General features: G+C 37.2%; 1 protein-coding gene and 1 long non-coding RNA gene across 5 annotated transcripts in view; one reads left to right on the top strand and one right to left on the bottom strand.

The window, feature by feature from the left end:
* Nucleotides 1–12,283, bottom strand: part of LOC148223200 (uncharacterized) — a 36,550-nt gene that overhangs the window by 3,089 nt on the left and 21,178 nt on the right. The gene's annotated exons all lie outside the window — the stretch shown is intronic.
* The window catches only part of METAP1D (methionyl aminopeptidase type 1D, mitochondrial), a 44,781-nt gene that overhangs the window by 21,662 nt on the left and 10,836 nt on the right, over nucleotides 1–12,283 (top strand). For all 3 annotated transcript variants that reach the window (XM_088168043.1, XM_014880229.2, XM_014880228.2), the window contains exons 2-5: nucleotides 1,494–1,660; nucleotides 4,157–4,306; nucleotides 7,679–7,827; nucleotides 8,512–8,554. In XM_088168043.1, coding sequence (XP_088024169.1) covers nucleotides 1,494–1,660; nucleotides 4,157–4,306; nucleotides 7,679–7,827; nucleotides 8,512–8,554 — 509 coding nt within the window. The remainder of the gene's footprint in view (nucleotides 1–1,493; nucleotides 1,661–4,156; nucleotides 4,307–7,678; nucleotides 7,828–8,511; nucleotides 8,555–12,283) is intronic.

Here is a 12,283-nt window from a genome sequence, read left to right as displayed (position 1 = left end):
AAGCTAAAAACACAACAACAAAGTAAAAATTTGCATGAGTTGAAGTTTCTACACCTAGGTTTTAACTTTTCAGATATTGGTAGCTAAATGTAGCCCTGACCAGTGCAAAGAGACAGTCAGGATCATTTCTAACACAACCTCAATGCAGCTATTTCATTCAGTCCGGGTTTGGTGCATAACTCAAGTCTTCTGTATGTGATAGAATACTGTAAAAGGTTTGTCTTTGGAAGATTGCACATGTGGAAGGATAATTTCTGCATCTAAACATGATAAATGCATCCAAAGGAAAGAAAGGAAGGTACAATAGAATAACAACATGCAAGATATGAAAGAAACTCTTCTGGAAACAAACATTTTTACATAGTTACAAAATATGCGGTAGATTAATTTCTTAATTTCTGTGATATAAAAATGTTTAGTTACTTCTATTTATACAAACTTTTTACTGTAGAATAATTATTAATCTGGGTTACTTGCCACATGATTGCTCTTGTATTTGTATACATAATGACATTTTTCAGAAGCAGATCCACTGTTATGTTAAACTTACATTTCAGATAAAAAACTTGTGTTTATATTGTAGAACATTTGAGTAGTGGGAATACACAGTGTGTAATTGTAATGTAATTGGGCAGTGCCAATAATACTTTTGAATTTCCTGGTTTTGATGCTAGCATTTTCTTTTGTGGTGCATTATTTTGGTTTTGATGTCTCTGAGAGCCTTTGGGCCTCAATTACCCTTGCTTTTCTCTTTTTTCCTTTTTTCTTTTTTTTTCTTTTTTCCTTTTTTGCAGAGGCAAAATATGTCATTGCCCAACAACCAAGTTCGAGCTATGAAACTTTTGTCCCAAATTCCCATGTGAATTAAATGGAAATCTGATACAAATACTCCAACTAAATTGCAGATTTTAATCCCTTCAATTACTTCTGGCCAAGATTAAAAATATCTCCTGAAGTTTCTTCTGTTATCCCTGAACAAAATGAACTGTTCTCTTTGTCTTGAGCAACAAGACAAAGAGCAATATTACCTTTGTTATGCTCAAATCTGTGACCAGTTCTGCAAAAATACAGCTGAAAATATTGTATGAAATAACATTAAATCTTCTTCTTTTGTCTTGTTTTGCTATTGTGACTTATTAACTGCTTTGCCAAGCCTTGAACAGTACAGCCGTGCAAATTGCTTCAAGCAGAGGCCAGTTAGAGCGTCACTCCTGTCTGTAAACTGTGGGGAACTTACCCACACTGCTTTGTAATGCATCAAACCAAAGCAGATTTGGTATTTTATAAAGCTTCAAAGTATTGTTTGGGAAGTTTTTTTGTTCTCATTTCTTCTTGTTCTTTCTGCACTTTCTTAAACAATACAAGATTTGAATTTGGCAGCGATACGAGTTCTGTGCTTTGTTTTACATGGTGTTCTTCTTTTTGCATACTTTCCATTTTGTAATGTGGAAGTAGAAAAAAATATTAATAATTTTTAATTTATCTGTTAACAGGTTCTGTGACTGGCTCCCACATAATCTTTTCTTTGTGCAATCGTAACTACCTGCACAGGCACTCAAGCAATCATCAGCAAAGATGCTTCTTCTTTCAGGGACAAAGAAATGCTGCTTATAGTATAGTTTGGCCAGCCATGGTTTCTCCAGCTCACCGAGTTCCTAAGGTACTGCAATTTCTGTTACCTAATCTGTTCTTCAGCCAGCGTAGAGTTTGATTGCAGTCATGATCAAGTGTATTTGTTGTCCAACAGCTGGGGGTTGGATCATTGTCCTGTTGCTTGGTCTGGTATTTGAAATAGGAGAGCTGATGTTCAGCTGTCTACCATGTTAAACACAGTGATGTGTTTAGTTATGAGGGAGTTCAAACCTGGGGCTTGCTCAGTTATAGTAGAATAAATGTAAGTATTATAATTATCTGTCGACAATTCTGGGTCCAGATTCTTGTTTGGAGCAATTGTAAACATTCTTACCAGAAGTCAGTAGGAATCATTCATGATCATCTGAGTCCTCATCTGTATAAATCTCTAGCAAGCTAATTATAAAAGTGCTTATATTTTGCTGATGATTTTATTATTTGGTTATGTCAGAAAGAGAACATACAATACCTGCTGGTAGCTGTCCCACAACCCCACTGCATGTTTTAAACTTGTCTTTTTTGTGCCTGAGTGTTCTTTTTCCTTGCAACGTATATTTTTGTTTTTATTTACTTTAGAGCCAAAAGGGACTTTTTGATGCAAATGCATATTTAACATGTGCTCCACTTCTGGTTTCCTTTTTTTCTTTTTCTTTTTTTTTTCCCATTTAATTACAGCATACAGATTAACTGTTTAGTGTCTTTCCTTTAGCCAAAAGAAACCAAAGTACCCTTTCTAAACAGTGCTTCACAGGATGTGTATTAGTACATTTTACAATTTTATTTTTCATTTTAATATAGATTTTTTATGCCAAATATAGGGCATTTCTGTGGGCCAGATATACTAAAAAGTTGTTAGATAGGAAAGCAGATAAGAAAGTAGGGCTCTTAGCCCTAAGAGGCTGTGGAAGCTCTGTGTGCAGGGAGAACACAGGGTTACATGCTCTATATATTTTCAAAAGCTTAAAAATCACAGAATTTAAAGACTTTATTTTCTGTATTTAGATGCTTCTATTAGGATAAAGAGGGAGAAATATACTGTCATAATGAAAAGTTGTCTTCCCAGATCAGAGTTCTCAGATGTCTAAAAATCAGTCCATGTCTGTGAACTCTGAAAACTTGAGGGCAAAGTTATTACTTTTATTCAGAGTATGCCAGAAATCACGTTGAAATAACAGGCTTTTTTGAGATGTTGGTGTGAAACTGTCCACATAGACATTTGTATGTACTGCAAATGCTGCTTTGGGCTTCTCCCTTCACAGTACTTAGAGGTCAGTAGGATCATGTCTCAGTTAATAGGTAAGTTCCCTCCAAGGGGAAGGCAAGGATGCTGTGTATGGAGTTGCTAATTTAAATGGTGTTGTTTTGTTGGGTTTTTTTAACTAAGGCCCAAACTACTTCAATAGGACGTTGTTAGGGTTGATATGGCATTAATTTGAAAGAAATGGGAATCCGAAATTCTGTTGACGTAAGTTCACTGAAAATAGTTTCCTAGTTTTTATTGGATTAGACATAAAATACCTGTAACAGTAACAGTAGTCTTCCTATTTAAAGTCCCAACAGAGCTTATTAGTTGCCCCACTCTTTGTTACTCCTACACCCTGTTGTTGTTTGGTTGTTTCGTGTACAGCCAAAATGCCTACTTTGTTTTCTGCCTGCCAGCTTGACTATTTCGTGAAGTCAGTGCAAAAGTCACCCTGCAGCCAGCATGGCAGAAAATCAGGCCGGCTGTCATAGGTAAAGGGATTCTTCTGCAGCCAGTGAAACAGCCCAGACCCTCTGAGAGAAAGTGCATTTCCAACTCTGTGCAAGACATTGCTGTTCTTATTAGCTTTCATGTTTATAAATGTTGTTAAATTGTTGTGGATTTAAAAAAAATCACATATTAAATTTCACCTCATACAAGGGCTGAGAAGTTCTTGCATGGAAAAAATGAGGTTTATTACACTTCCCTTGACATAGCAACATTACCTTTTTGTAATGTTGTAGATGGACAAATTTGGGCACAGCATATGAACTAGAATAATGTGTAAAAGCCTCTAAATGAAAATCAGTTAAATCCTAAGGTTCTCATGGCTTTCTCAATAGGAGTTTTGTTTGAGAAACACAGGATTTGATGAGGTTTAATTTTGAGACTAGTTCTGTGTGTTTGTCCCATCACTTCCAGTTTTTAGGTGCCTTTTGTAGAAAATGTCCCACTTTGCAAAAGAAAATGAAGAGTTTTTAGGTGTTTCTCCCAGTTTTTTGGCTTGAGACTGTCTGTGCTGGAAGTCAGCTGCAGTATCTGGGGTTTCAGCACTGGAAGGCTAGCAGACTGTGTAAGTCAGTAGTAACAGGCAATGTTAAGTTCAAAAGGGCAGGGGAAGAAATACTGAGGCAGCCTTGAGGGTTTGCCCTGATGGCTTAGGAAGGTCGATACTACGACAGAAAGGGCAAGCTGCCATGAAGCAGGAGGCAGTATCTGAGAAAATGATCCCATTGTCATGCTCAGTTTTCTGATCTTCATTTTCAATCCTTTTTCTCCAAGCACATAAAGAAGCCAGACTATGTGACGACAGGCATTGTACCAGACTGGGGAGACGACATAGAAATTAAGAATGAAGATCAGATTCAAGGGCTTCGTCAAGCTTGTCAGTTGGCCCGTCGTGTGCTGCTTCTGGCTGGAAAGGGCTTAAAGGTAACAATTACAGAAGTCCCATAACAGCTTGGGTGTCTTTTATGTTTTCACTTATTTAGGTTTTGTTCCTACTTTTCTGTTCCTTTAACTTTCCTATAATGTGCATCCAACTTGAAGTTTAATCCTGAAAAAATAAGGATTTATTAACTTTTGATTCAGGTCTTTATATGCCTGTTAAATTATTTCTGTACTTTGGACCTACGTAGTGCATCTTTACTGGCTCAGATGTAATATCTCTGTGTTTGTAATCTCCCTCTCTTCAGATTGTGTCAAATCATGTGAGTTTCTCCTAAAGCACATGCTGCATTTTTTCCTTTCATTTCATGGCCCATCTACCTCATATGTCATGCTTTCCAGCTTGGCATGTGTACAAGCCCACACTTGGTCTACTTTCTCCATTCCTGCCCATCCTTCAGCCCTCACTGTACTGTAGGATCTGATACAACTCATAGAGCTGCTGTTGGAAAAACAGCTGCCAAATTCTACATAGTTTCCCAGCATGCATTGATAATAAAGCCTCATGATTTCCAGAAATTTTCCTACAGCACGCTTTTTAGGATACCTCCCAAGAAAAAAACGTAGAGGGGAGGAGCCTACTACCACCAGGTTTTGCAGATGAAGAAATGCTTTTTTAGCCTTTCCTTGGTATTTCATGTAATAGCATATTGGATAAGGTGAAATGGGTTGAGTAGCTATGAGATGCAGAGATAGATGGGGACTGTAGGTCAATGCCATTGACTTAAAAGGAGATTTTTCTTTCAGCTATCATCACTCCTTCACAACGGTTTCGTTCTGGAGCTGGGTTGGCAAATAACAAAATTGCCTGAAGCTTTACTCTTACATAGCTTTGTGCATGTTTAACTTTTTAATGTTCAATTATTTATCAGTATAATGAAACTTACTAATTTAAAGTTAAAGGCATATACATGCTTCCAAAGGATCAGGGTGCAATGGGTTTTGAATGAGAGCAATTTTTCACAAAGAGTTTTTGGTTGTTCTCATGTGTAAATACACATATATGCAGTATGGTGTAGTTTATAACACAGTTCATATTATGTCCCAAATCATACATAACAGCAAAATGCTACACACACATAATGAATGTTTTGGAGCAAAAAGGTATATAAGGTAATAATTACATAACCAGGACCCGTGTACTGGGAGAGAGGTGGCATTTGGGGGTTGCAATGCTGAGCCATGGCCCAGGTCAGTCACAGACTGGTGGTGAGCTCTATTTTACACAAGTAAGTGTTTGTTCAAGACTCCTCTGACTGGGAGGATGCTCCAAAACCCTTCCTCATTGACAGAGCATCTTCTGCTTTCCAGCCTGTTGCTGCACATGGTCAGTTTATACCCATCTGTTCTTGTGCCAACACTGCTCTTTAATTTAAAGAGCTTCCTGCCTTTCCTTGAATCTCCCCCTTCATGCAGGAATTAGTCTGTGCACCAGACTAAAACAAACCAAGCTCTTTTAGCCTATTCTCATAAGCTAAACCCTACATTCCTGTCTTACCTGAAGAGTCCTATCCCTCCACCTGTTCCTTTTATCTTGCTGAACCCACCTTGTACACAGTCCTCTAAACTGGCTCTTGCCTGTGCTTTAGCTAGTGGCAAGTAAGATCCCCCAATATAACAAAGGTGCATTATAATCCATGGATACAGAGAGATATAGTTTGAACATGGTTTTGATGTTGCCATTACTGCCTGTGGGATTTCAAATTACAATACAGTATTATATATGATAGCTTTCCTGGGTTTGAGTTACAGATTTGGGAATAAAACTGCAGATTCTATGGCATGAAAATATTTTATTATATACTGTTGAATTGCCCTGTTCCGAATAAGGAATTAGGGGCACAGCAGGTGCCACCCCAAACTTGCCCAGCTAGCAAAAGTATCTTTAAAAGTAAAGCACATACTGTTAAAAGCAGAACTTTTCACAGAGTGTAAGCCATGCAGAGACCAGAGAACTTTCTGCTGAGTATCCAAAAACCACATCAAATTGCTTGAGCAGAGCAGCAGTAGACAGCAGCCAGTCGGGTACATAGTTCAGTTTGTTTGTCAATGGGAAAGGTGAAGATGTTTGAGCAAAGGCAGGAGCAACAAACCTGAATTTATCCAGTACCAATGGCTCCTGTACCAAATCCAGACAGCCTGCCAAGGCTGTGGCTGCCATCCCAGCACTGAGGCTGCCATGGCTGCTGCAAAGCAGGGGACATGTGCAGTAATCCCAAATCCTGGTGTTGAACCCACCTTCATTGCTCCTCACCTGCCCAACAACGTTTCTGTGCTGAACAAAATTCAGCTGAGTAAACAGATCTGGTTTTATCCTCAGCACAGTACACAAGGGCACCCTCCTGTATTGACTGTGCAGCATTTCAATATATAACTGTCCCCTGCACCACAGCCTACCTGTATTCCACTTGTTACTCCAAAATCACAGCCACTGATATTTCTCTCAGTGTGCTAAGAATGGTACTTGTATCTGTACAAAGTATGATTTTCAAAGGCTCGCAACTCATTCAAAGCAGAAACAATTTACAGAGGAACCCTCAAAAGTACCTCTCAATTAGAGAGGTTTCCCCGCCAAATTTCAGCTCCAACCATTCCAGAGACACAGTTGATCCAAAAGAAAAGCAAGAATGTTATTTTAAGCATGTGCACTTTGCACTCCATGGATACACAGAAAATGGCTGAATTATTTATGAAAAGGGGTTTTTTATTATGCAAAATCTTGAGGAAAAGATGAATCTAGAAAACATGAAGCATAAAAATGATGATTTCTAAAAATGATGGGTCAGAACCTGTAGATTCATTATGATCATCCAGGCTATGGCAACTTTAAGTAAAATACCCTTAAAATTTGAATCTAAATATTTTGATGTTTAATAAAATTTAGGAATACCTGGAAAACAATTTCTTAAAATGCTTAAATACATTATGGTGATTGTACTGGGCAATTATAAGACTTAATATCCTTTCCTTTATAAATAAAAGGAGAAAACAATGTTGTGTTTTCAGGGACCGAAAGCATTGAATCAAGACATTTCTATAGCAGCTACTGAAATGATGCCATGGGAAATTGGTGTCTTTGAGAAAGTAGATATGGAAAAAAGAACAGAAAGGAAGTAGACAGGATTTTAGGTTTTATAGGAACCTTTGAGTGCTCATTTCTACTGCATGCTTTATTTTAAATCTTTTTTTTTTTTAAGTCCATATATCAATAAAGTATATCAGACAGTATAGCATTTTGTATCAAAGCAGGGTATTTGAAACATCCAATATTTCATTGAAGCTTGGCTGCAATCACATTCAGTAAGTATGAGAAACTGTCTTTGCTTTTTTAACAGGATGTTATGTTTGATATTTTAGGTTGGCATGACAACTGAAGAAATAGATTCCATTGTTCATCATGAAATAATCAGACAGAATGCCTATCCATCACCTCTGGGCTATGGAGGTTTTCCAAAATCTGTTTGTACTTCTGTAAACAACGTGGTATGTCATGGTATTCCTGACAGGTATTTCCTCAATAATGTACATTTTGCGACTGAAAATGAAAATGTTAAACTGAAATTAATGAATTGTGTTTAATATTGAATATACTTCAGCTTAACTAAATGTCGTACTTAAACACATTGTAGATGCAGAGCATGTTACCCTACGATGCTGATAACTGTTATAGAAGTATATGTGAAATAGGAAAAAAAAAGACATTAGCTTGTTTTTCCAGACACTTAAAGAAAAATAGCATATTGCATTTTGAATTTAGTTTGTGTGGGGAAAAAAACAGTATGGTCTGATTTTTTGTTCATCCAGCAAAATAAGTATAGGTTAAGGAATATAAATATATTTGAATTTATGTGGGATATTTTTTTGTATTCTCAATACATTCAGCTACTCACAAAGTAAAATATGAACCCTAGTGAGAGAAAAAGAATAAATATAATGGTAGATTTTTCAGGTAGATTTTTTTATATGTTTTTCTGATAGTTGTTTCTCATTATTTTATATTCAGCTACACTTGTTCTCTAAATAGTCAGAGCTGAGCATTAAAAATGGTTATTCTGTTTGCTTCTGCCTTCCTCCATCACAAAATATCTACCCCTTGATTTTTTATGTATGTGTCATTAGGTGTTTATTCTCATATTCCTTTTGTTGGAACTGTCTGTCACCATTCTTTTTTTTTTCTGTTTATGTTTCAGTCGACCTCTTCAGGATGGAGATATTATCAACATTGATGTCACGGTGAGTAATTCATATAAAAAATAGTCTTTGATCAACTTTAGAATCACTAGTAGCAACAGGAAGAATAGTGGATTGGAGATGGGGGATGCACAGATGGATGTGCTGTTTACTTCTGAGCCAAGGCACAAGCAGCTGGTTTCCTTTTTTGTTTTTAACTGTGTGTTTATTCCAGCTAGACCCAGGCCTGACTTGAATTTAGGACTGGAATCAGATGCACTGAGATCAATGTTGGCCTAAGTGAAATGTCAACCCAATCCTGCTATGTGTCATGTTTTTGAGAAGGTGTAATTGTTATTGATCCACTGTGTAGTTAATGCAGAGCACCACAGTACTGGGCAGCAGCTGAAGATAGATATGTATGAGATGAGCTAACATGAAGAAAGCCAGCATTTTTCCTTCACTCTGCCAAGATTGATCTTCCTCTTCCTGCTGATTTTGAGTGGGGCCTGACATTATCTTACTCTGTCATTAGAGGCTGCATTGGCCTGGGTATGTCAGTCTATTTGGACAGCAACTCTTTTGCTAGCAGTGTTCCCTACATTTATTAAAATCCCCGAAGGTAGTGTTGTGTTCCATTTCTGGTATAGGAGCCCTGAACCTTTTGAGCAGAAACAGAAATAGTGTGATATACTGTGACTTAATATTTCCAGGGAATCATCAATTACAGCTATTTAAATAAACACAGGCTGGGTTTTCCTAGGAGCAAGAAAGCACAGGAACTGAAAAATAATTCTCATTTCATTTATGAAAAGAAAATTGTATCTTGCCTAAGTTTTTTTTCTTTTTGCTGTGCATGTTTTTATTTTTCTGAAGTGCTGTTTATTTCTAGTATGAACACAGAGGTTTTTTGAATCTCAGCATTATTTTGCAATAATATGTCACATACAAGGGAGTAGAATCTCATAAAAACAAGTTTTTAAAATCATTAAAGGACGTATTGGTAATTTGATATTATTTTTACTATTTTCATATTGGCAGAGTGAAGAAATATTCAGAGACCTACCTCTGAGCATGAGATTCAAGCTTTCTAAAATATTTTTTCTATTAAAATTAGGGTCAATGACCTTTTTCCCATTATATACTCACATGTGATCCAGAACTGGATTTGGTTTGACTTGGGTTTTTGATCTTTTAAAATTCTTTCCCATCTCCATACTTTCTAATTGTAGAATTCTGACTATCAGGTTTACACAGTGCAATCTAGCATTTTTAAACTTTATTTTTTGCCTTCATTTTTACTTTGGTGAACTGATGTCACTTTGTTCTGTTTATTAAACTAAAACAGTTTGCAGCAACTAAGGATTTAAATCATATTTCTTTGTACCTCCTTAAGGTTCATTTTACTTTTTGTTCAGTCTGTCAGGATAATAATGATACCTTAGATTTAAAAAATGCATGGACTCATATCACAGATACTTTCCATGATAAACTAAATGAAACATTTTTATATTAACATAGTGTGCATATCTTGTCCACTCGGCTTCACAAATGTCTGACTAAATGTTACTGGCCTTTTTGCAGACATATGTTTATTTGCTTTGAATTTACTCTCATAAAATAAAATAAATCTTGACATTTCTGTGAATGTGAAGATTCCTGCAAGGATGGGAATTGCTGACCATCTTTGTAAGATTCTTTTTATCGTTTAAAACTGAACTGTGCTGCATGTAATAATTGCTTAGTCTAAAACAGCTGAGGAAAAAATACTATTTTTTAGCATTATTAACTGATCTCTTAGCTTATTTTTAATGAGCAAAACTGGGACGTTTCACAGCTGGACAGAAAAAAATCAAAGTAAACATTGCACAACAAATTGTTTATAATTGTGTACAGGTTATATAAAGTAATTAAATAATACTCAGATTGTTAAGTATAAATACCTAGCACTATGTACAAATTATCTGAACAAAAAAAATCCATTTTAGCATAATTAAGATGGTAGCATTTCATAGATGAAATACGAATTTTGTAGGCTTGAAATATGTAGGCTTGAAAATGTGTTTTAGTATAGAGACAATAGTGTTATCCATTACTGGATCCTCAGCATAGTGCAATTTTCAGCCTATTGTTACCAGGTTAATGTTTCTTACAACTTGGTTCTTTCACTGAATTTTAAGGAAGTAGTATGTTACAAATGCTGTGGTTGTAAATTATTAACATCAGAAATACGTAATTGCAGCTGATGGACTGCAGTAAATATTATTATTTGGTTTATTGTTGGGTTTTTGTTGTTGTTTGTTGGGGCTTTTTTTTTATTCTCCGATGTTTTAAATCTGTGTTTGCTTTTCCAGGATGATGATGTTTATGTTGGGTGGTTTTGTGTTTTACTTGATAGAGCTGAAAACAAACTAGTTCAGTTTAAATATGAACTATCTAGTTTAAAACCTGCCCAATGGGCATTAAATAAAAAAAAAATACTTTCTGCTAGTCTGAACTGGCAGAGGAAGGTGTAGAGCAGAGGATTGCAGCTGCTTTTTGCCAGAGCAGTGGCAAACACAGTTGGGCCCTTGCTGGCACTCACCTTTCTTTAAAATACCCCTTGCTCCTAATGGCCTGCATTTTCTTTATATCTCAGCCTGGAGACAAACCTGGCCTTGAGATAAACTGTCTCTAGCATGGGGTTCTTGGGGTTGTGGGGTTTTTTTTAGTTGGGAATCAACCAAAAAGAATGTGAGTCTGTCTTTCACAAATAGCTTGCCAGTGGCAAAAGTTCAGTGGTTCGAGCTCGGTGAGTAATTAGTTGTAGAAGGATAGTTGCCCACTGTTTGGGGGAGGAAAAATGTTTTAGAAGATCAAAACTGTGCACCATTATAATTTGTCTTTTTGTAGGGAAATATCACTTGGTCTTACAATTATGGCCTGCCATGTGCAGAGCTGCAAACCCCATTTTAATAGTGTGTTGCAAAGCTCCATAGTGCATGGCTAGGATTTCTTGTGCTCAACTGAGAATTTCAGGAGGACTAACATTTAAAATCTATGAAATGTTGAAAAGAAAAGAAAAAAAACAATATGTAATTAATTCAACACCGTGTTTCATTTTCAGAACATTTTCCAGTGCCACAGCGGTACATTTATTATCTCAAAATTCATCTCTATAAATCAGAAGTAAAATCCGATGTTAATGCCACGTTGTAGTTTAAAAATGAGATTAAAGAAAACCTGCAGCAGCTGACAGTGGATTTGGTGCACGCTTTCCATGGGCTTTACTCTGGCTGTTGGTAGCAGGGCATGGCTCTCACCTCAGAGCTCCAGCGGGGGCTGACTGTGGGCATTCGCCTCCCTGCCAGCCACCAACAGGTTCCCCGTGCCCATGGCCAGCGCTGGGGCTCAGTCACTGCCTCTCTGGGGTGCCAGCAGGTCCCTGGCCGCAGGGGCCAGCACGGGTGGGCACCTGCCAGCCCCCAAGGCCTGCTTCAGCCCATGCACGGCCCCCAGCCATCTTGTCACAGTTATCCTCATGTCCTGTGGCTGAGCAGTGGCACTGCCTGCTGCACTGCTGGGCGCTGACACAGCTTCTGCTTTGCTTGAATTTTTAATTGGCCTCATTGGCAACCCTTAGGCACCTTGCAGTCTTTCAAGTTGTTCTGATTTTTTTTCCTCTGCAATGTTTTGCTTTTCCAGTCTTGCAAATATAACTTACCTGTCTATCTGTTGCAGTATACAGCTTGTTCCTAGAAATAATGGATTTAATTAAGACTGCGATTTGTTTCTGGATGCAAAATGAGAAAA

This window comes from Sturnus vulgaris, chromosome 7 (genome assembly GCF_052056855.1).
Source record: "Sturnus vulgaris isolate bStuVul1 chromosome 7, bStuVul1.hap1, whole genome shotgun sequence".
Lineage (NCBI taxonomy): Eukaryota > Metazoa > Chordata > Aves > Passeriformes > Sturnidae > Sturnus > Sturnus vulgaris.
This window is presented reverse-complemented; position numbering and strand designations above follow the sequence as displayed.